The sequence below is a fragment of the Oryzias latipes genome, chromosome 22 (genome assembly GCF_002234675.1).
Source record: "Oryzias latipes chromosome 22, ASM223467v1".
Taxonomy (NCBI): domain Eukaryota; kingdom Metazoa; phylum Chordata; class Actinopteri; order Beloniformes; family Adrianichthyidae; genus Oryzias; species Oryzias latipes.
The window spans coordinates 5718629-5741283 of NC_019880.2; the positions used below are offsets into that span (position 1 = coordinate 5718629).

The following is a 22655-nucleotide window of genomic DNA, read 5'->3' on the forward strand; positions in this document are numbered from 1 at the left end:
CATTTCAATTTTCTGAACATAAAAACAAATATTTATAATAAGAAAAAAAAACAATGTAAATATTGAACTTCTGAGTCATTAGTTTGTGTCCAAAATGCAGCTCCACACATATCTAACCCGACAGGAGTCAAAAATGATTTGCTGAAAGTGAATTGAAATGATTGCTTTTAATAATCCAATTACATCCCATTCATTACTTTATTTTACGATAGTGTCCTTTTTGCTCCGAGTCTCAGGATCAGTTTCACCTTTCCTCACTGTGACTCACTGTGATAATATGAGAGGAGAAAATGAGCCTGGATGCCTTCATCCATCTTCTGCAGCTGTGGTCACACAACCACAGTCAGCATCCCTGATGACACTCAAAGACATTCCTGATTTCATGTGCAGCAATTTCCTGTAAACGACTCTGGCAGGAGAGTGTCGGTTGGAGCATATTTAGGGTCGACTTGTGTTCTCTGGTTTCTACATGCAGCACACAGCTGTAAAACATCCTTTACATTCTGTTAGATCTGGTTTTCTGTCCTAATTTGCCCTAGATCAAAATACCAGATGCAGGGCAGGTTAGGAGGTGTAATCACAGGACGCCTCTGATGGTGGCGTCAGAGGCTGAGGCTGAGTAAACTAAAAATGGAGGGAAAAAAAGCCCTCCATCTCTGCTCTGTGCGCTCAGGTCGAGTTAAATGACCATAAGTGTAATTCCAGCCAGCGACAGGAGATAGGGGCCCCCGTCTCTGCCCGCCATACCACAGACTGCAGGGAGACGGCGGGCCAGCACACAGCAGTCAGGGAGGGGAAAGCTAGGGGGAATTTTAATGCACACTTTTCTGCCACACATGATCACGCAGTCTCTTACGAAAGCACATATATCAAATTTACAGCCTGGGTTTCCTGCTGACGCTCGTTTACCAGCGGCTCATGGAAATTGATCAAGTGCTGAATGTGGTCAATACGTCCAGAATCTAAGGGCTTAGAAGATGGAATGTAAACCATAAAGAAAACTGGACTATAAATATCTGTCACTTATGAAAAGCTAGTGTGTGAGGGTTTTTTCTGTCATATAATGAAGCTTCTTGCTCCGGTCTGTTCTCCGCGTCGGTTTGCCTGTCAGTCTGTTGCTCCTGCTTCTGTTTTGGAAAGTCAGCTCTAGGGCCAAATCTTTATCAAGGCTAAGGTTTGTCTTGCTGGGAGCCACCAGGGAAAGGCACTGACAGGACGATTAATAGCACATAAAAATGTGACCGACACTCTGTGCAGCGTCGTCTCTGACGTCAGTTCCTCCGCCTCTCTGGGTGTTTGACCCACATTTGAACCAGTCTTGAAAATAAGTCTGCAGGCAACAGAATGGTCAGAGTGGTTCATCATGAACACATCGAAATTCTTCCTATGAACCTTTGATGGCATAAAATCCCATTCAGAACCTGTGTTAGCTGCATCAAATCACATTATATCTGTAGAGAGTAAAGCTAACTAAAAGTGGAGAAAAAATATCAACAGAAATGAACCAAAATTATTAATCTGGATAGAATTTAAAGTGCAGATTTTCCAACAACTTTCTGCATTTTTTCCAAGATGAAATTTCCCTAGAAAAAAACATTTTAGTGAATGATTTGATATTTTCATTTCATACTTATTGCAGCTTTTTTGTATCTATAATAACTATATCTATAATAACTATAAAAACTCTGTTACAATAAAATACTGCCATTAAAGACAGACTAAATTAATAATCAGAATATTAAATTTTCTTTATAGACATTCAGTATTTTTGTAAACGTCTAGATTTTGATAACACAGCCAAATAAATATGAAATTGCAGACTGATATAAACACACACAAAAAAGGAACTTTGAGCTACTTCAGCTACTAAGAACAAAACAGAATTTCTTAATAATAATACTATTTATTTCGTTTTATTTTAATCTGCTTAACTTTATTTCTTTGAATGGATCGGTAAGTTTACAGCGTCCTTCAGTGGTCACAAACGTGCAGTACAGTTTGAGCAAATTTAATCAAACACTCAAATTCCCAGAAACCCCTTCGTGCAACTGCTGGCCTTTCAGAATAAAAGTATTGTTAAAGAAATGTGAATTAATTTACAAAAGAAATTTCGGACATGAAGACTGTTTTACTCCGCAACATAAAATAAATCCAAAGTGTGTCTTTAAACAAATTAATTGTAGATATTTGAATTTACTCCGAGGACCAAGATTGAGTTTTAGCTTAAGCGGAAGTCCCCTCAGCTCACTTCCGGTCGGGTACGATTGACATAATAGGTTGACAGGAGGAGCTGCAGCTGACAGATGCACCAAGATGAAGTGGAAGCCGCTTGTGGTTGCCGCGCTGCTGACCGTCGCGGTCGCTTATTACATCTACCAACCGCTGCCGGACGCCATCGAGAAGCCCTGGAAGCTGATGATGCTGGACGCGACGTTCAGGACCATGATGCACCTGGTAAGAAGAGCGGCTCTGTCCTGCAGGACACACGTGCATAAAAAAATATTAGTTTGCCCTGTTTAGCTTTGCAGAAATTGTAAAATATAGACATGTATATATGGAAGAGAAAAAAGTGGACTTTGACCCGACTATAACTCACCTACTGATGAAATGTATGCACGTTGATTGTAAACGTTTTGCAATATACTGTAGTCCAGTTTTTTTTGTTTTTTTTTTTTAGATAAAGTCCACACCCTCTTTAAACATTTCCATTGATTCTATTTGCAAGCAAACACTTAACTACAACTTTGCATGAAGAGAAAATTCAAAAATCGTATAAAAAAAAGAGAGAACGTGGAGCATTAAACAGTTTTTTTTCTGGCAGGCTGTCAGATCATTGCGCTGCTGTCTCACCTTTGGTCTACATTTTGAAACTGACAGAGCAAAGGCAACATTTATTAGAGCGACTCTATTCGTCTGTTTATGAAGGAAGCTGTTCTGTTGAAAGTCAAAGAATTTTTTTAAAGAATTGGTGCACTAAGTTACTGGAACCCACTAATGTTTAGACTAAATGAAAGATGTAATATGGATTTTTTACATATATTCTGTTAAAAATCCTGAAGAAATAAATCCCTGTACACTGATTTCACATTAACAGAAGCAAAAACTGTTCATTTAAAAAATATAATTTTGTTAATAAACTTAAGTTTAATTCACTTTTTCTTCTAACTTTCTTAGGTTTTTTAGATTTTGGCCTAAAATAAAGCAGAACTATTTGATTTATTCAGGAGATTATAACCAAATTCTCCAAACAACCTGACGGAAAAATGATGCAACGACACGTTTTGCCATCAAGAATGTTGTCCAGACCGAAATAAAAAAATTAAAACACACACACAAAACATTTTACAACAGTGTTTTTTCATTTCGCAAGAACGTCAGTCAGTGCATTTGTGTTTGCACACCCTGACCGACCCGTCACCCACCCACAGAATTTAGCTCTGAATCGCCTCCGATTGTCTTCTGCAGGACAAACCCTGACTTTGGTTCGTAATGAAGGTTTCCTCCCAAAAATCCACGAGGTAAATGAGCACTTTAGAAACTGGTGTGGCGGGATCTGTTCCATGGAGCTGCGTTCTCAGACGCCCTGACTCACTCTGACCCTTCAGTGGGAAAAACGGTGCATGACGACACTTCAAATCCTTCAACTCCTCTTTCTTCTCCTGACCTTTCACACGTTTTGGGGCAGGGCTGTCCGATCCCGATCCCAGTCCTAGCCCAGCGTCCTGCTGGTTTTTCAGGTGTCTCTGCCCTAACGGCTGCACCTGAATCAGGTGTGAGGTGCGGCCTCTCAAAGACCGGGGTAGGACCCTCTCAAAAGGGTGTATGTATTAGTTAATGGCCCCTCCCTCTCGTTTCTTCAGGGATTCTTAAAGGAATGGCTGGACCTGGGTCATTCCATCAGCTCTGTCAAGAGTTCGTTGGAGAGCTTTGAGGGGTTCATGACCGTGGACTCCAGGGGAGGAGTCATCCCAGGGGTCAAATTCACAGACACCACGTTCGCTGGCGTCCCGGTGAGAGTTTACGAGCCCCCGGCGGGCGGCGAGGGCCATCTGAGGAGAGGCCTGATGTATCTCCACGGAGGCGGCTGGGCCTTTGGAAGTGGCAGTGAGTACAGATGCTAGTTTGAGCCTCGCTGTCGCCCCCTGCTTCCTCACCCATGCACCAGCAGAAGACGCAGACTTGAAATTATTTGGACTGAATTGAATCAAAACAGAAACTTTATAAATAAACTGATTTGTCACATCAACAAAATAGCTTTTTAAACAATGTTTTCTTTTTTTTAAAAAAGTACAAAGACTTAAAGAAGTTTCTGTGTGTAAGAAGTGATAAGTAAAAGGATAAAAAAAATAATCAAACCTGTGCCTGCAGATAAAAAAAAAAACAAATGCTACCACATTTGTTTCTATGCAGCGTTTTTAAATTAACCAACTCAGCTTAATTTAACATGTTTGACAAAAATAAACGTACTTTTATACGATTGTAAAAAAAATTTAGTCAGCTTTTGAATAATCTAATTTATAAGTTCTTTCCCATAAAGTATTTCGGGAAGCTCGGGAAGTTCTGAAGTTTTCGTTAACCGCTCTTCGATTGGACAAAAAGTGAGGAATGTAGTTGCAGTCACGAATTTGTAGTAAACGCCGAAAACCAGACAGATAAATATCTATAAAAAGGTACAACTAGAAAGTAAAGTTATGATATTTTACACCAGGTAAAGTCCCACTGCAACTATATTTTGGGTTGATTTTAAAGCGTTCCCAGTGGTCTTTTAACAATCCCGTTTTAAGCCAAAAATCAAAATAACTTCTCCTTTTCTAGGACATAGTTTCTGCAGAGGGGCAGGAGTATATTAGAAATTCCTTGCAGGCAGAACTGTTGGTGTGGAGCAACCCTCCGCTAATGTCCCATGATCCCTTTGTTTACAGCTAGCTAACAGCCCCTCCCAACCACAAACTAACAGTAATGCTGCAACAATAATGGCGAGCAACAGTGGAGCTGTCCAGCTGTACTGTTTTGAGCCAGATGCCAGCTCTGATGAGGAGAACGGAGACGTACACGCTTGTGTTCAAGCGGATCCAACAGTCAGCGGCCCATTCTGATGCCTCCACTTGTAGACGACTAAATCCAGTCATTTTCTTGTCTGAGCTCAAAACTGTCATTCGGAATGAGTCTTTCTAGGAATAATTCAGCATCATCTCTCTTCCATCTGCTGCAGAATTTGGGACCTATGACTCCATCAGCAGCATGGTTTCTGATGAGCTGAACTGCGTGGTGGTCAGTGTGGAGTAAGTGCGTCTGAGGCCGGCAGCGGTGGGTTTGTTTTGCCTCCAGCTGCAGCTCACTGCTCTGTGTTTGCAGCTATCGCCTGTATCCAGAGGTCCACTTCCCAGAGCCCTTTCTGGACTGCTTAGCTGCTGCCAAACACTTCTTATCTCCTGAAGTTCTGGCTCGGTACGCCATCGACCCGGAGCGTGTGGCGGTTTCTGGAGACAGCGCTGGAGGAAACCTGGCTGCTGCGGTCGCTCAGGAGGTGCAAACGAGACCCGCCTGGCCCGGTTCTGTGGATGAAGACATCGCCTGATGCGTTTGTGTCCTTCCAGATTTCCACGGACGACGGCGTGCCCGTGAAGTTCAGCGTCCAGGCTCTGATCTACCCGGTGCTTCAGGCTCTGGATTTCAACACTCCGTCTTATGTGCAGAACCAGAACATGGCCGTACTTCCTCGCCACACCATGGTCAGGTTCTGGCTGCAGTACCTCAACGCGGACCTCTCCCTGCTGCCTCAGTTCATAGCAAATAACCACAGCAGCTCGCTCCACTCCGCCTTCACCACGGAGCTGAGGTCACGGCTGGACTGGACCGTCCTGCTTCCGCCGAAGTTCAAGAAGAACCACACGCCGCTCGTGGTGGAGAAGAAGGGATCACCGGAGATCCTGAAGAAGGTGCCGGGGCTTCTGGATAGGCGGGCGGCGCCGCTCTTGGCCGAAGCCGCGGCAATAGCCAAATGCCCGCGTGCCTTCATCATGACGTGCGAGTACGACGTGCTGAGGGACGACGGGCTGATGTACGCTCAGCGCTTACGGGACGCCGGCGTCACCGTCAGCGTGGAGCACCTGGAGGACGGCTTTCACGGCTGTTTCGGCTTCATCGCCTGGCCGCTGGACTTTGATGTGGGGAAGAGGGCGGTCCGCGCTTACGTCAGCTGGCTGCAGAGCAACCTGTGAGAGCTTTGAGCAAAGCTCTGCAGGAAACAGGAAGTGAATGCACTAAACCCAACTCTGTAAATAACGAGTTTTCCTTCCAAACTCAGGGTCCAAACGAGTCTGCGACCGTCTCAACTTTTATACAGAAATTTCTACTGTTAGGAAGAAATTTGCAGCCTGACAGAAAGATACATCAACTACTAAAGAGAGGCTTTTTACAGACAAAACATGCAGTCACTTCCTTTACCCTTAGAAATAAAAGCAGTTAGCACTCTAAACAAAAAACTATTGCTACATTTTTCATTAACATTTTTATAAAAATTTTAATTTCCATTTGATTCTGACTGATCAGCTTCATTTAATCATAAATGTTTTAGCACTGATTCACAAACTAATCTCTGACAAGTTTGGAAAAAAAACTTTGTTGTGCCTGTTGACAATCAAATGATTCAATATTTTCAGAATAGATCACAAGTTTTCAAGCATGTAATTAATGATTCAATAAAAGTTTTTAAAAGTTTGTTTTTCTACTGTTCTATAACTATTTTACTACCTGGATTATTTTTTGAATATCTTTTGAACAAAATATAGAAATATTATACCTATAATTAAGTAAAATTTTTATTTAAAATAAATTTAAACAACCAGGTTGACATTTATATTTTACGTGTTTATGGAAACTTCAATTAAAATGCACAATAATGTGGACTTAAATAAAAGTATTTACAAAAAATATATATTTTTCCAGAATTTGTAGAGGAACTTATACACTTTTCTACAGACCATAATATATTATTTTATTTTTTAGAATTAACTATGTTTCTGCCTGGAATGATGGCGTGAACAGTGTTGCTGACCTCTACTAGCAGCAGAGCGGTATACAAACCCAAAGTCCTGACTCGTCTATGAACACTTTAAGATGTAGATCTATATTTCCTAATATTTATAAGATGTGACTTAAGTCAAACTTTCAGTCCTTCAAAGAAAGGTATACTCTTCTGAGCTGCTGTGACGCTCACAAATCTTTTCCTAAATGAAATAAAAATAAAAGATTCTCTTTTCTAGATACAGTTTATAACTCAGCTTAAATTTGTTTTTTTACCTGCATTATAAATAAAAGAAATCACAGGCTAGAAACATTTTGAAAGTGGCTTTTTAAACAATATTTACTTATTTTACAACATTAACTTCAGTTTTCTAGCTTCCTCAAATAAAAAAAATATAGTTTTTAATCTAATAAACATTTTTTCCAAACAAACAAAAGGCTTTGTCAGTTCGAAATGAAATGATTGAAAAACAGTGCAACACTGCCCTCTGCTGGTGAATCGTAACATTTCCAGACATCCTCATAAACATCTACAGTTCTACAGCAGATTTGGAGGTCAAAATGACAACATTTTAAAAATTACTATCATGATTATAAAATACAAACAACAACTTTATCTTTAAGTCTTCTCAAACAATAAAAATTGGAGACCATTTAAACAAAAACAACAACTTGGCAAGTATCAACAGCTTTATTGGAAAAGTCAAGCTTAATTTTGTTTTTAATTAATTTACAATTTTTTATTTATTTTAATCTTGATTTTGAATTTTACTCAGGATAGGTTCTGTGTAAAATTGTGGAAACTCATGAGATATTTTCTGTTTATTCTCAAGAGGAAATTTCTTGGAACATCATCAGAGAACAAACAAAAGCTTCATTTGAAATTCATCGCAGCATCTGTTTCCAAATGTGATCAAATCCTGTGTGCTCAGGAGAAAGAGGAGGAGGGTTAAACTGACCGTCGCTTTCCATCTAAGCGATGCACTTTACTAAACTCCATTCCTGGCAACACTTTGTGCTGCATTTTTCAGCACTGCTGTTTATTTCACATAAAAAGACAATGAGCAGCTGTTGTGCTTGGGTGGGAATTTTGGGGAGAGTACGCGAATTTATTCTGAGGAACTTAGAGAGGAGAAGCCCTCAAGGGAGGGAAAGGGAGTGAGGAGGGTGGACGCAGTCAAACTACTCAGCTAAAAAAAAAAGAAGAAGAAAAAGGAATATTTTTCTTTCCAGAAATGGAGCAGCTCTGCAGTAGTTTGGGAAACTTTTCCATACCTCTTTCACCTCAGAGAACAAAAAAAGAAAAAAAAACCTAATTTACTGATTTTATCCATTAAAACTTTGCACAATTATAGTTCTTGTCATGTTTGATTTAAATCCTTCATTTCTCGCTTTGACTTTTAAAGAGTTATTGTACAGGACGTGAAAAAAAAAAAAGGAAAAGTGCAGTCAAAGGTGGCAGGATGACCGGGCCCAAACAGGAAGAAAAAAAAAGGCGGCGTGTTTCCTGCAGGGAGCACAGGCAGGTATGTCTCTCAGGGAGTCATCTTTCATGCCTGCGGCCTGACAGACTGGAGGTTCAGCTTACCTTCTCCATTCCTTCCTTCTCCAACCCTGGGAACTGGCTCGGTTAAAAGAGCATTCATCCTTTTTGTTGTTGTTTTTTTTTAACAAACCTCGACCTGGCTACCTCATGTATTAAGAAGATTCCCGTCAAGACAGAAAAAAGAAAAAAGAAAAAAAGAGCGACAGACTAATTTTCTTCTGCTGTCAGTTAGCCAGGAGAGAAACATGGACTATGGTGACAGATGGAGGCTGCTGGGAAATTCTTTTAAAATAACCGGGAGGCCGGAAAGTGTAATAAAGATAAAGTAGAAAGAAAAACATTCCACATGTCCAAAGTTCATGGATTGTGAAAATCAGGACATAAAGCTCCAGTTAAGGTGGTTTTTTGGGTAAAAGTTTTTAGTGTTTTAACCATTTGAGAGTGTAGGGTGGGCCACTTCCAGGATCTGTGTGCAACTTCCTGTCAGTGACAATGGAGCAGGGGTCAGAGGTCAGCGGGAATCATTTAAAGAAACCGTTTCTGCGGGACAAAGTCTACACAGAGCTGGACCAAAGCCTCCATCACTGCAGCCCCCCATGGACAATAACAGGAAAGACTTTTTCCAAACAACGCAGAGCCCCGATGCCCAGCATACGCATGAAACCTGAAGTCTGTTTTCTTTATCAAACTGCAGTCATGTGACATCATAAAAACAGAGGTCAAAATACAGAACCGCTGAAAAGCTTCAAGAGGAGATCAACGAGAGCAGCTTCAGTGTTAAACAGGCTAAATGAAAAATCGATACATTTAGAAAGTCAAATGATGAATGATTTTTTCCTTTGGGTTTCAGACGTCTTCAGGAGTAAACAGAGGGGTAAAACTACGGGCATTGTGCGCAAAGAATTCCCGAGTGACGGAGTCTTTTCCTGTTAAAGCGAAGCAGTTCCTCTCCAGCATCACAATGTGAGCATTTACAGCATAGAAATAGAAGGTAAACGTATTAAAGGTTAACAGAGCGACTGCTTTTAGTGACATTTATTACTAAAGACCCACTCTGATGAACATTGTGTGTTTTCTTAACACGTTCTTGTGGCACGAAGAAGAAAAACAAACTTAAATTTCCATCCGAGTATTTCTTTTTTTAATTTATTTATTGGTATCAATGGGAATTAGAAGTGAATTTAAAAAAATGCAGTTTGAAAAAGTATTTTTTGCGTCAAAAATCCCCTGGGAGAATGTCGACAGAGAGCTCTCAGAAAAGAGGAGGGGAAGGGGAGATGGGGTTGCTTTGTGGCAACGGTCCTGCCCACAACTCAGAGATGAATTACTAATAAAGTACGGATGCTCTGCACAAGCTTTTCCAGAAAATGACAGTGTTTGGTTTTTGGGCTAAAAACAGCAGAATCATAACTGAAAGAGCACTGGGGACGCTTCGGACAATAGATCAAAAGATGATCGGATTGAGACTTTAATAGATTTCTGGAAGAAGAAAAGCATTTCTGTCTGGATGTTGTAATTTGGAAAAACATTATTAGAATTTAAATGACAGGAGAGAGTTACCTTTTCACTACAGTTTAAACATAATTGTTATTTTTTCCCCATTATTTTCCCCATTATTTTTAATTTTTATTTAGGCTATTTGATTTATGATCATTTTTTCCAATAGCAATATAAATAAATCTTTCCTTAGCAAAAAGTCGTCTATTTAAGTGTACTACAACTATACTTAGTCTATACTAAAAGTAAAACAGTATACTTTAAGTTTACTTTTCATACACATTGCAAACTTAAAATGTTCAAATTCTATAGAATACATTTTATATTTTACTATACTACTTGTTGCCAAGAGTTACTTTGATCAGATCATTTTAATTCATTCAAATTTGATTTTTTTCTTTTCTCAGTTCATGACCCTAAACGGCTGTTTTTATAAAAGTTATCAGTTTTCCTGCTGATGTTAAATAAAAATTACAATTTCTTCCCAACTTTTTGTTTTCGGAAAAGCTTTTAGCTCTTTTAGTGTTTGTTTTTTCTTTATCCATTTTACTTTAAATGGATTCATCTCTTTTTGAAGCTGAATTTTCCTTATATTTTCCCTCCAGCCTCACCTGGAGTCACCCTGAAGCTCCGCGCCCGTTTCTCCTGAGGGTTGAGGAAGTCAGAGCGCTTCTTCATACCTCCCGTCTGCTCCTCCTCCTCCTCCTCCTCCTGCCTCCTCCTCCCTGAGGGCAGAGCCGCAGCGGAGCTCCATCAAACCCGTCCAGCCTGCTTGAAGAGGTCCTCCTGCTCCTGAGAGGTTCGGCCATGGTTCTGTCCGTCCAGGCTCTGGGGCTCGTCGTCCTCGCCGCTATCCTCCTGCAGACCATCGCAGTCGCCGTCAGCTTCATGTACTTCAGCAGAGTCCTCAACACGGTAAGTCGCTGGTTCGAGCGCCGCCGCCGCGCGCGCGCTAGTCCGTGGCGCTGCGTCAAGCCTCACCAGCACTCCTTCAACCTCCTGAGGAGCAGAGAGGAGCACAGGGGGGGAGCAAAGGGGACAGGAACTAACCTCTGCAGAAAAGACCTGACCGTGAAGAACCGACACAAACGCACCACGGCTGTTGCACAACGTCTGCCTGTCTGAGAGGAGATCGAATGAAGAAGTCCCTGTAGGACAGACAGTTACCAGAGGAAACGAAAGCACTTCACGCTGCTGGAGGAGGTGCCACTTCTAAAGGTGCCACTGTTTACCAGGAGAAAACTAGAAAACGTCAGAATGCAGGTGGTTCTGACTTACTATTGGCTGAGGCACAAACAAACCCCGCCCCCATCATTCACACCTGTGACATTTTAGGCTCATTGTCTTTTAGGTAAAGCTCATTTTCCTCCCAAAAATGTTTATTTTAATATAGTTTTTTATATATATACAGCCAACAAATGTAAATGTTTGGGCATAAGTAAGCTTTTTTTACGTACACCGTCCACAGGGCTGTAAACAATCAAGTAAACAGTGTTTACATCAAATTGCATAGTAATTTTCTATTAAAAATACAAAATATTGTAACTTCTGCTTAGTTTGCCATATCTTTACTATAAAGATGAAGATACTAAACTGTCAACATGGCATTTTTTATTCTTTACATAGTTTTGTTTTATAATACTTTTGGAATGAAATGATTTTATTGTATTGTTATTTTCTATTTAATGTTATATAACCATAGCAAATATGAACTAGTAAAAATGCTAAAATAAAACCTAGGAGTTTGTTCTTTGACAAACATACACTTGTTTATTTATTCCTTCTTTTTCTTTACGTTTGTCTCCTTAGTGCTGGTTAGTTATGGACTACTTTGGTGGTTCTTTCCTTTTTGCTCTGTCTGGTGTTTTTGTTTTACATATATCTTTATCTCATTTCAGTTTGTGATGTCATTTTCACTTTGCTGAAGAAAATACAAGGTTATGTCAGAAAGACCAAACGAGAAAAACCAAAACACATCAGTCTGAGAGCTCACAATCAAATCTCACCCAGTGATAAACTGCATTTTTTGTGTGTTTTTGTGCGTGACAGATGCAGGAGAACTTCTCCCAGAGCAGCGTGTCCTGCCTGATCAACGTCAAGCTGCCGTCAGAGGTGGTTGATTCTGCTGCTGAGGACAAAAACAGTGACCCGTGCTGGCAGGTCACTCAACAGCTCCACTACCTCATAGAGAAGGTCGGGACCAGGTTTAATTATAGTTAAAAACAATAAAGCATTCTTTTCTTATCACCACATTTGGGAATGTTTTCAATTCCGGTTTGACCCTTCTGACCCTCCGTACCTCTGAGTAATGCAAAAGTTCCACAATGTGTTGTGTTCTCTTTCAGAAAATTGCTGACAGTTTCCAGAAGGAGATTTCCAGCGCTGTGTCAAGTAAAAAACAATTCCCTTGCAGAGTTTTGATTGCTTCCTGACCTTTCCCACTGAGCCTCCTGTGTGTTTGGGTTTAACAGATAAGCTAACAGGTGTTCTGCCCGTCCTGCACCCGGGGATCCCAGGCGTCCCTCTTCCTAAAGTCGGCGCACATGTGACCGGCGTTGCCTCGTCACTCAAGCCACCAATAGAAGAAAGTGAGGAGGATTTTCTAATGTCTAAATTAATCCATGTTCAAACCAATTTTGCATTTAACCACTGAGATTCACATGGATAAAAGGCTTCCTTTTCCAGGCTGCACTCAAGGAATTGGCCTGCAGGCATGAATTGAGCTCCTTTCTCATGTCAGAACCTGCACATGTGCATCTGCTCTGAGTGTCCTGCACTTTTGAAAGGCGCATTTCTAATCGCCTTTATGTTGGTGGAAAACAGGAAACAAAATTGCACGCATAAAAATTCCAGAAAAGTCTTTAAATTTCCTTACGGCTTTGAGGTTTGTAATTACTTTCAGGTTATTCTGTAACAAATGAGGAAAAAACAGTGGACAGAAGCTAAAGGCATTATAAAAACCCGTTTGAAATGTACTGTTTTATATCATTTGTGACTAAATTAAAGAATGTAAAGCTAGGCTACGGCACATTGAACTAATTTAATGAGAAATATATATACATTTTTGCAAGTTTTTGTGCTGTATTTTTTATAGTAGCTGCTTCACAATAGAATACATTTGTTAAAATTGTAAAACTTCAAGTTTATGATGTATTATGTAAAAAGGTCAGATCTGATGTAAGCGTATATTTGGTTTAGGGACTTTCTATGGATGGACACTAGGGGGAGCCAAAGGGGAGTTCTGAGTGTTTACTTGGGAACTTCAATTATCAAAAAGAAATTTAAACACATTTTGAAAATCCTTGCACATCTTTGTCTGCAAGCAATGTCACTTTTGTAACATTACTATTATCATTCTGCTAAAAACTGGTGGAAATATTCACCTGTTTTTTGTCCTCTGCAGCCTTGTTGTCCTTGGATCTTGGAGAAAAAAAGTCAGTTTTCTTATGTTTGTGTCTGGTGCTGCTGCAGGCTCCAGGAGTACGACGGGGTACTTCGGCGAGCGCATCAGAGCGTGGGAGGGCCAGAGGGGCCTGTCCTTTCTGCAGAACATGGAGCTGAGGGGGGGCGAGCTGCTGGTGCCCAGAGCCGGGCTCTACTACATTTACGCCCAGACGTACTTCAGACTGGCCTCCACAGGCGACCCCGAAACGGAGGAGGGAGCAGAGCTGGTGCAGTACATCTACAAAAAGGTGCAACTTCTACTACACACATTCCAGAGATATGATCCATCATGAGACGACATCAAACTGGTCCATTTTAGTGAGAGATTTGTTTACACTGCAGTATTAAGTTTAGTTTCTAGTTTAAATATCTTAATCGAAATAAGACAAAACAAATTTACTACTTTACAGTGAGATGAAACAACCTGCTTTAAAGCAATTCATCCTAAAACATCTTGCTGCGTTATTTGAACTGAAAAATATATATTTTTGAACAATGTCTCTAATCAAACAAGATTTTTTCTTACTTAACATAATATTTTTTAAAGACCCAGTCCGATGAAGATCCTGTTTTTGGTGTTTTGAACATTTTTTGTAGCATTTTTCTGATGATGGATGACATATTTAAAGAAAATTAAGCTTAAAATAGCATTTCTAAGCATTTCTTCATTCAAATCCTTGTGAAAAACTAAAAGATGAACGACTTTGTTTCCCCCTTCTGAGCAGACATTGACATTAAACTGTACGGCTGGATAACTCTAATGTTGCTCGCCATTTTTGTTGCTCTGCTAATGTTATTGGCTTAGTGGGTGTGAGGTGCTTGGAAGCTATTGGGAGAGTGTGTAAACAAAGAACTCTCAACAACATAAATGGGAGGGTTGGGTTGCTTTGCATCAGGAAAATTTCTAATGAACTAGAGCCGCTCTGCAGAAACCGCGTCCTAGAAAACGACACGAATTTTTGGATTTTTTTTTGCTAAAAACGGCATAATCGGAACTAAAAGGCTTTGAAAATAGGTGACCTGAGGGGACTTTAAGCAGACGTTTAATTTGTAACAGAACAAACATTTATTAAAAGGTAATAAATAAATATCAAATAAAGTTTTGACTAAAACAGTACAAATGCATTTAACAACAGCAGGACAGAATTGTGAAAGTAAACATAAATGTACTTATAAGTCAAACATTTTTACATTTATTCTAAAATGGACTGTTGGACTGTTGAAGCACTTAAAATAGGATACATTTGAAGATAAAGTGTATAAATATATCTACTTTAACTGTTTTTAACTACTAGTTATTTTAAGAAATATTTCCAATTACCAGATGTACCTAAATATGTGTTTATTGGTCATTTCAAGATTTAATTTGGTCTTAAAGGCCAAGGCATCATAACTTATTTAAATAAATGAATCAAGTCGGAGTCTTGCAGTTAAATTTGACTCATAGCAAGGGAAAAGCATTTTTATTGTATATTTTTATATATTTTGATCAAATCTAGATTTTGGCCGTGAAGACGAGGACATAAATAATGTGCATCGTCTTTCCCCGTTGTGTACCTCACAGATGAGTTCCTACATGGGGCCCATCTTACTGATGAAATCTTCTAGGAGTGCCTGCTGGCCCCAAGGTCAGGAGCCTGGCCTCTTCTCCTTACATCAAGCTGGCACCGCCTTCCTGCAGCCGGCCGACCGCCTCTTCATCACCGTCAGCAACGCCAGCGCCGTGGAGATGGACGGCAGGGCCAGCTACTTCGGAGCTTTCCTGGTGAGCTAAAGCCGAGCCGGAGCTGGAACTGAAGCCAGGATCAGGCGGAGCCAAAGGTCAGCAGCTGTCTGGAGCTACAGTACAGGATCCTGAAGGCCGTTTTCAGACTGGGCGGAGCTACAGCTTTAGCCGGCTCAAATGAGCGAGACGGAGCCTTTTACTTACTGGAAACCAGTACGGATCTGTGGTCGCGGCTCGGCCGCACTTCTTGCTACTGAACTGGAAGCGAGCGTGGATTTTGGAGGCACTTCCTGGAAGGGAAGAGGTGTGACAGTGGGGCTACACGAGACTAAAAGGGTGTTTTTCAAAGAGACACTGCCCACGTCAGGCACTTTATTCCTGTTCACTTTGGTTGGATTTCTTTTTCCTGGTGAAAATACTTTAAACTTTTGAGATGTTTTTCTGAATCAGAGCACATTTCTGTTAGAGACCCACTCCCATGAAAATAGTGTTTTTTTAACACATTTTTCTTACGATGGAAAATATACATTTTAGCTTAAAATTTCCTTATTGAGTATTTCTTTTTTCAAACTGCTATAATTGAGGAGCAGACGAAAAAATGCCGATTGAAAAAGAGCATCTGTGTGATGTCGAAAATACGCTGGAGGCCATGAACAGAAATCTCTCAGCAAAGGCGAGGGGAAGGAGGGCGGGGTTGCTCTGCACCAGCGGTCCCGCCCACAACTTGGAGGAGAATTTCTAATGAACTCCTGCTGCTCTGCAGAAGCTACGTCCTGGAAAACAAGGCGGGTCCTTTGGTTTTGGCTAAAACGGCATCCTCACCGGGAACGCTTTGCCAACAGATGAAAAGAGGATTAGTGGGTCTTTAAAGCCTGACTTCAAATGTTTTACAGCAGTTTATGTTCTTGACAAACCCTGTAAAGTTTGGAAAAACTTTCCACCCAACCAAATCAGAAAGACACAAAGCTGAAAAAGTAAAAAACTATCTTTTAATTCATGTTGTATGACATGTCTTTGTAATATGGCAGTGGATGTCTCATCGTTAATCAGCACTCCTCAAACCTTTTGTCTCTGACAGAAACCCTGAAAGAGTCAGGGTTCAATTAATGCCCAAAATAAAATATTGAAGCTTTCACACAGGAAGTGGGGTCTTAATAGCCGATCGTGTTGTTATCTGCTTTTCCACTTCCTCCTTCCAGTCTGTTTTTTGGTCGCTGTAGGCGGACTGATGATGGAGTAACAGCTGAGACACGAATAAGGAACCCGAAAACTCTGGAACTCATTCGGACTCTTTTCATATCAAAAATAGTCTCTGATCAGTCAAATGTGGTGGTGGGGGGGTGGGGGGCGCCGGGGAGGGGGGGATTTTGTTTCTGACAACCTATGGCTTCAGCTCATCTACACACACAGTCGTGAACAACCTCACAACAAAAACAAGGACCTCCGAAGACGCGGTCATGCCAAACACTGTAAACGTTTCGAGTGCACAAGAGCAGGAGCCTCCTCGACAACACTTCCTATTGCTATGGTAACCGTGAAAGGTTATAGTTGTGACTTGGACAGTCCGACTAAGCGCTAGCCACCCACCTCCCCACTGATATTAAGTAGGAACTAACACACAACACAAACCGTGGAGCAGGCCTAGTGCTTGGACGTGCAGCACAGACGACGCTTGAACCCGTCACTCTCGTTAAGACAAATTACAGACGACAGTGCTCAACTGAATATGATCAAAGACGGCGTATAGCTTAGCGTGAAATAGTCCGTGGATAAGTCACAAAAGTCACTGAAGTGGGAAACACAAAGGGTTAAGGTGTAGCGAGGGCCGCCCTGAACCCGATTTATCTGTGGGAGTAATACTTCAACCAGCAAAATGTTGATCCGCCAGTGTTGTCATTAAGCTCAAAATTAGAAAAGAGTTCGCTCATGCATGCACATACTACTTTTTGTGCACACACACATACACACACACACAAACAACACCTGGAATGGGTTTCTATTGCCTCGTACAGTAAGTCTGTGGTCTATGAACAGAAAGAGCACCTCTGAAGTTCAAAACCGGAACAAATGTTAAACTACACACAGGCAACAACGCACACCAGCACACAGGCACGATCCAGGAGGCTTTGGCACACCCATGCTAGTCTGACTACTCCACATTATCCGACACAGAAGAAGAGCAGATTACAGGACAGATCCATAGCTGCCATAGACTTCCTCCCCTCAGGAGGACAGGTAAAGGTTGACTGACCCATCAGCTGTCACATTCTATCAGCACCAGGCTGTCTATGTTCAGAGTCACCGCCTCTCATCCAATCAGCAGCTCCAGACTGTCTTCATAAGTGGGGTCTCGTGGGGGGCTTGGGGCCAGGTAGGCTGTGGTTACAGGTGTCCCCGTTGCTGTGGCGACGTTGAGGAGGGTGTTCGCTCGGATGTTGGTGGTCGCCGGGTTGCGGAGCGCGGCGGCGGCGGCGATGCTGGTCAGGTTGATGCCGAGGGTGAGCCGCGTCTGCTCCAAGGCCTTCTCCGGAACGGCGAAGGCTTCCAGCTTCTTCTCACCGTTGGCCATGTAGGAGTTCTGGCAGCCTCGACAGATGCAGTCCAAGCAGGCCTGAGCAGGAGAGAGGAAACCAATGAGACGCGTTCACTGTGCCGATCGCACAACAAAGCCCGACTTTAAAATAGAGCGTGTTCTTGTTCAACTGAGCTCTGCTTGCAGACAGGAAAAGTGTTTTAAAGACCCACTTGTATAAAAATGACATTTTTTAGTATTTTTAACACATTAATGTGGACATATGTAAAGAAAATTCATCTTAAAATTGCATTTCTGAGTATTTCTTTATTGAATCGGGAGCTGAAGAAAAATTACAATTTAAAAAAGGTTGTATTTGGGTTTTTTTCTCTTTGTATTTGTGACGTTGGGTGGGCCAGTGTCACCCACTTACAACCCAGAGGCGAGTTTCTATTCAACCGTTTTGAATTTGGGCTAAAACTGCATCATTATGATGAAAAGGCCACTTGGAGCGCTTTGAGAACAGAAGATGCTCTTAGAGTATTTTTTGGTGAATAATTTACCAAGTTCAGTAACTATCATAAACCCTCTGGTGAGGACAGCCCCCCCATGAATGCAGGAAGAGCAAACATCTTGGACGATCAGTGCTTTCTGCCTCACCTTGCGGTTCGAGTAACAGGGACATCGCTGCCCCCTGCAGGTCAACACAGAGGGGTTCTGCGTCGCCCTCCCACATTTACAGCCCTTCTTCTCCACTGGCTTTTTGTACGGAGGCCTGACCGGCGCTGCTGGCACCAAACAGCCCGACATTGAGCGCTGCTCTTTACTTCTGTCCTTGGCCTTAGACAGCCCGCTGCTCCGGGCCTTGGCGTGGCTCTTCTTGGGATTCTGATCCGAGTGCTTCCTGCTGCCTTTGTTGTGGTTCTGCACAGGCCGACTGGGCTTGGGCGGTGCCCCGTTAGGAAGTGACGAGTATGTGTGTGCTGGTACAGACAAAGAAGCTGTGGGGGGTTTTGGGTGCAGCGTGTGAGAGAAGGTTGGCGAGTGTGCGTTTGGGGAGGAGCCCTGCAGGATAGAGGAGATGGGAAGAGGTTTCACCTTTTCCCTGTCACTCTCTGAACGAGATCGCTTGCGGTTAAGGCGGACCGGTGGAGGTTTGGAGGGTGGTGGGGGATTGAAGGAAGATGTGTGTATGCGAGCACCGTGGCTTGCCGCTGTGTTAGTCCTTCCCATGTGAGACTGTGTGTAGTTGTGGGCTGCATCCAGGTGTATGTACATTTGCGTGTGCGCTCTGTCCGAGGTTAGGTGTGTGTGAGTCCTTTCTGGCTGTGAATGAACAGAGTCTCGACTGGGCTGAAGGGGGTCCAGGGTTTGCAACACCTCCTCCACGCTGAGGAGCAACACTTCTCCTTCCTCGAGCTCCCTGCTGCTCAGTTCTCCATCCCTGAGTGAGCACACGGTGCCTGGTGTTGGAGCTAAAGGCCCGGAGGTCAAACTGAGAGCCAAACCACACGATGCATCAGACACCGACAGCTCTGTATGCGGCGGCTCCTCCACCAGCTCACAAACTTCCAGCTCAGGGGAGGAGGGATCAAAGTCCTCCAGTGTTTCTCCGTTGCATCTCTGTGTCCCATTAAAACGGGGAGGGTGGGACGAGAAGGTCTGAGGAACAGCTGAAAGCTCAGCAGGAGCAGGTGGTGCCTCTGTCGGGGTGCGGGACTCGTGAACGGACAGATTGACATCCTCTTGTGCAAAGCTCGAGTTTTCTGTGTCCTCTTTGTGCGTCAACAGCACCTCCTCTAACAAGGACATGACCTCCGGAGACCCTCCAACGTGGCCGCTGATCAACTGAAGCAATGGCGAATGAGTGACGTACAGACAGAGCTTTCTGTAACACTCAACTAGTAAAGAAAGCTGCTTGTTCTCCTGGAAGCAGGAATAGTCCTTACAGCGGCTACATGAAGGTTTGACCTGCATCTTCTTGCCTTTACAGCCTAGGCAGACATAATGCTGACACTCGGGATGCATCGGTGAAATTGGATCCTGAAGTAATTCACCTGGAAAAGAGATTTGATGTCGTTAGATTTTCATTTCATGATAATAGAATCCGTCAAACAGCTATAGTTAAAACTCCACTCCGATCAATTTTTAAGATATTTTCAAAGCGCCCCCAGTGGTTTATAATTATAATTATGTAGTTTTTAGCCTAAATTTAAAGAAAAAAAACATATAGGAAATAGCTTTGGCAAAGCAACAGTAGATCATTAAAAATTTGCCTCCAAGTTGTGGGTGGGACTTTTGGCATGGAGCAGGCCCACCGCCCTTCCCCTTGCCCGTTACTGAGAACTCTCCATTTGCACGCTCTCCTGCTAGCTTACAGCGCTTCACACCACCAACCTAATATTACCAATGCAACAAAAATGGCAAGCAATATTGGAGACATCCAGTCGTACAGTTTTGATCCAGATGCCAGCTTGAACGAGAAAAAACCAAGATGTACACGGATGTATTTGTCTGCAAATGGATAAATCGGAATCGAGCGGAGCGGGGAACCTGTGGCCTGACCACTGTTTTCACTCCAATACTAACAATCTTTTTCAAATGGTAGTTTTTCATCTGATCCTGATTCTTAACAATTTAAATACTAAGAAGAGCATTTTAAGCTTAATTTCTTTATAAATGTCCCCCATAATGTGAAAAATGCCACAAGAACAACACAAAAGTCTAATAATGTGCTTAAGTTAAATCATCTCATAACAAAGTAAACGTATATGCAAGCTGTAACCCAAAAACAGCAGCAAATCAAACCGTGACAGAACAAAACAACATTGCTTTAGTCTTCAAAGTGACAACAAATAACATTTTGTCTGTTATTGATTTGTGACGTTTTGCTTCATCAAACTTGTACAGCAAGAGCTTCATAACATGTGATTTATCACATCAGCAGTCTCATCACTTCACATTCTGCTAATCCAACAAGTCTCTTTCTGAACGCTGTGTCGGCTTTGATGTTTCCCTGGCTAAGCAGAGTAAATAAAGCATGAAGAGGAACCACATGGCTCTGCCTGCACAACAGAGGAGTCATCTGTCCCGTCAATTGGACAGATGAGAGAGGCTCTGGCTCGGTTGCTAAGGAGACTACTACACCGAGCCGTCCACGTATGTTGCAGTCCCATCATTATTTATTTAAATGTGAGAAAAAAAATCAAGGCCATACAACAGCAAAAACAAACAAACAAACATTAAAAAAAACATGGACAACCACAGACTTGTAAGATTCTTACCGCAGACTAAACATGCTAGGGACTGTCGGAAGAAGGGCAGCAGCTTGTACATCTCCGCCAAGGTGTGAGGCTGCCGCGGATCGCACTGCAGCACGGCCCGGCTGGCAGACACATACAAGGCGGTTGCTTTTACAGGATTCATAGCGATAAGCTCCCCTTAAAAAAAAAAGTCCAGCCGCTTGAGACCCAATCTGGGGTAAAAAGACGGACGGGTGGCCTATTGGTGCATCAATTAGTGCCTTACGAATGCAGCTTTTGATTGCAAACCCGAAATAATTTGTGCAATAAATGCACACCACGATGACTAGCTTAGCAGGTGGCTAACTCAGGTTAACGCCACTTGTTCACGGTTTTTACTATTTACGTCAAATAGCTCCTCCATATCATACTTTTTGTAAACAAAAATAGAATATGTCTAAAATTGCACACGTAACGACGTGACCAGGTCCTACAATTAATTCAGAAGATTAGCATTAGCATTTCGCTGCTAGCATTAGCGTACAAACGTTTTAAGTGCCAAATAGTTTGAGATATCCGTATAGCTTGCTTACAGTGCAACATAAACATATCACTGACGTACACCTGAGTGGTGTTTAGCTGCAGAGATAAAATGTAAGTGGGCTGAAATTCGCAAAAACGAGAAAAAAAAATCGCCAGGCGCGCACTTGATGTAAACAAAGCTAAGCTAATGTTAGCAATGCTAGCCACATTAGCTCGCTAGGATATAACCGTATCCTTTGGGTCGCTTCAAACCGCACGCAGAGCTGCAGGATAGAGTTTGCAACGCGAAATCTTGCAATCCGGGTAGGTTTCCATGAAAAAATGTGCTAGCAGTACGGGCACCGTAGCTAACTCGCCGTTTTACGAGTGCATTAATCAATCGATTTTCCACTTTTCCTCATTTCAACCCTGCACAACAGGCGTAATCTTCACGCGAGATTTGCCGTGGTTACCCTGGTAACCGGCTTGCGCCGCTGAAACGCATGTAATCGAGTTTTCAACCCTGTTGCACTTTTGCAAAGACAAAACATAGTTGGATTTAGTCCTTTAACAAATCTTTTAGGTGTGTCTTCTTGTACTTAATGACGCTCGAATAAATAACAGTGAACACAATAAGTTTAAGAAATATTGTTGAGGATGGTAATGAATATTTTTTCACAAGTACTAGAATGCTGCTTTCTACCTTATATTTCACATTTCATGTAGATATTTGTTTCTTTATTCGAGTAATTACAAATGTATTCGCATTTTTAAACTATCAAAAATCAACCAATTTGACCTAACAGAGAGGTGTAAAATAGAGGTTGACACAGAGTGGCAAGTGAGTATTTGAGTAAATTAATTATAGTTGCTCATACTTTTATACCTACTGTGAACAGTCAGTCAATATTTAAAGCTAGTTAGTATTTAATTTGAGCAGCAGATTTGAAGAGTTGCTTGATGAATCGTTAAAAATAATTTTATAAAGTAAAATGTTGCATGAATGAGAATTATCCATAAGTTCAACAACAAAATAATAATGGAGAATTGATCGATACAAGTAGAAGGGCATGCCTGACAAACAATGCTCAGGGTAAATCAAAAAGTTTGCTTGCAAAAAGTCGAAATCCCGCCCATGCG

General features: G+C 41.9%; 3 protein-coding genes and 1 long non-coding RNA gene across 4 annotated transcripts; 2 read left to right on the forward strand and 2 right to left on the reverse strand.

The window, feature by feature from the left end:
• Positions 1-1883: 1883 nt before the first annotated feature.
• Positions 1884-10796, reverse strand: LOC105356895. Its single transcript, XR_002872619.1, has 2 exons — positions 10681-10796; positions 1884-2474 (listed from the first exon to the last, which is right to left on the reverse strand). It is a non-coding gene; the product is annotated as an uncharacterized LOC105356895 (long non-coding RNA).
• LOC101167661 (neutral cholesterol ester hydrolase 1) lies at positions 2281-6720 on the forward strand. The gene is made up of 5 exons (XM_004082166.4): positions 2281-2454; positions 3861-4104; positions 5213-5282; positions 5356-5527; positions 5598-6720. Exons 1-5 carry the CDS (start codon positions 2314-2316, stop codon positions 6219-6221), a joined length of 1251 nt encoding a protein of 416 aa, XP_004082214.1. The 5' UTR covers positions 2281-2313; the 3' UTR covers positions 6222-6720.
• A 55-nt stretch (positions 10797-10851) lies between the features above and the next one.
• Positions 10852-16378, forward strand: tnfsf10 (TNF superfamily member 10). Its single transcript, XM_004082453.3, has 6 exons — positions 10852-10984; positions 12119-12262; positions 12415-12460; positions 12541-12657; positions 13541-13761; positions 15078-16378. The coding sequence occupies exons 1-6, from the start codon at positions 10877-10879 to the stop codon at positions 15285-15287; spliced, it is 846 nt and encodes a 281-aa protein (XP_004082501.1). The 5' UTR covers positions 10852-10876; the 3' UTR covers positions 15288-16378.
• On the reverse strand, positions 16207-22216 carry LOC101156373 (E3 ubiquitin-protein ligase MSL2-like). Its single transcript, XM_004082454.4, has 3 exons — positions 21036-22216; positions 18412-19808; positions 16207-17850 (listed from the first exon to the last, which is right to left on the reverse strand). The coding sequence occupies exons 1-3, from the start codon at positions 21175-21177 to the stop codon at positions 17548-17550; spliced, it is 1842 nt and encodes a 613-aa protein (XP_004082502.1). The 5' UTR covers positions 21178-22216; the 3' UTR covers positions 16207-17547.
• Positions 22217-22655: the final 439 nt, after the last annotated feature.

Excerpts from the sequence above, each read along its gene's own strand:
- LOC101167661 (XM_004082166.4), top strand. The coding sequence starts at position 2,314 with ATGAAGTGGAAGCCGCTTGTGGTTGCCGCGCTGCTGACCGTCGCGGTC. Across the intron at positions 4,105-5,212 it reads CTGGGCCTTTGGAAGTGGCA|AATTTGGGACCTATGACTCC; the intron begins GTGAGTACAGAT and ends CATCTGCTGCAG. Across the intron at positions 5,283-5,355 it reads TGCGTGGTGGTCAGTGTGGA|CTATCGCCTGTATCCAGAGG; the intron begins GTAAGTGCGTCT and ends CTGTGTTTGCAG.
- tnfsf10 (XM_004082453.3), top strand. The coding sequence starts at position 10,877 with ATGGTTCTGTCCGTCCAGGCTCTGGGGCTCGTCGTCCTCGCCGCTATC. Across the intron at positions 12,263-12,414 it reads TCCACTACCTCATAGAGAAG|AAAATTGCTGACAGTTTCCA; the intron begins GTCGGGACCAGG and ends GTTCTCTTTCAG. Across the intron at positions 12,461-12,540 it reads GATTTCCAGCGCTGTGTCAA|ATAAGCTAACAGGTGTTCTG; the intron begins GTAAAAAACAAT and ends TGGGTTTAACAG.
- LOC101156373 (XM_004082454.4), bottom strand. The coding sequence starts at position 21,177 with ATGAATCCTGTAAAAGCAACCGCCTTGTATGTGTCTGCCAGCCGGGCC. Across the intron at positions 19,809-21,035 it reads CCTAGCATGTTTAGTCTGCG|GTGAATTACTTCAGGATCCA; the intron begins GTAAGAATCTTA and ends TCTCTTTTCCAG. Across the intron at positions 17,851-18,411 it reads CCTGTTACTCGAACCGCAAG|GCCTGCTTGGACTGCATCTG; the intron begins GTGAGGCAGAAA and ends TCTCCTGCTCAG.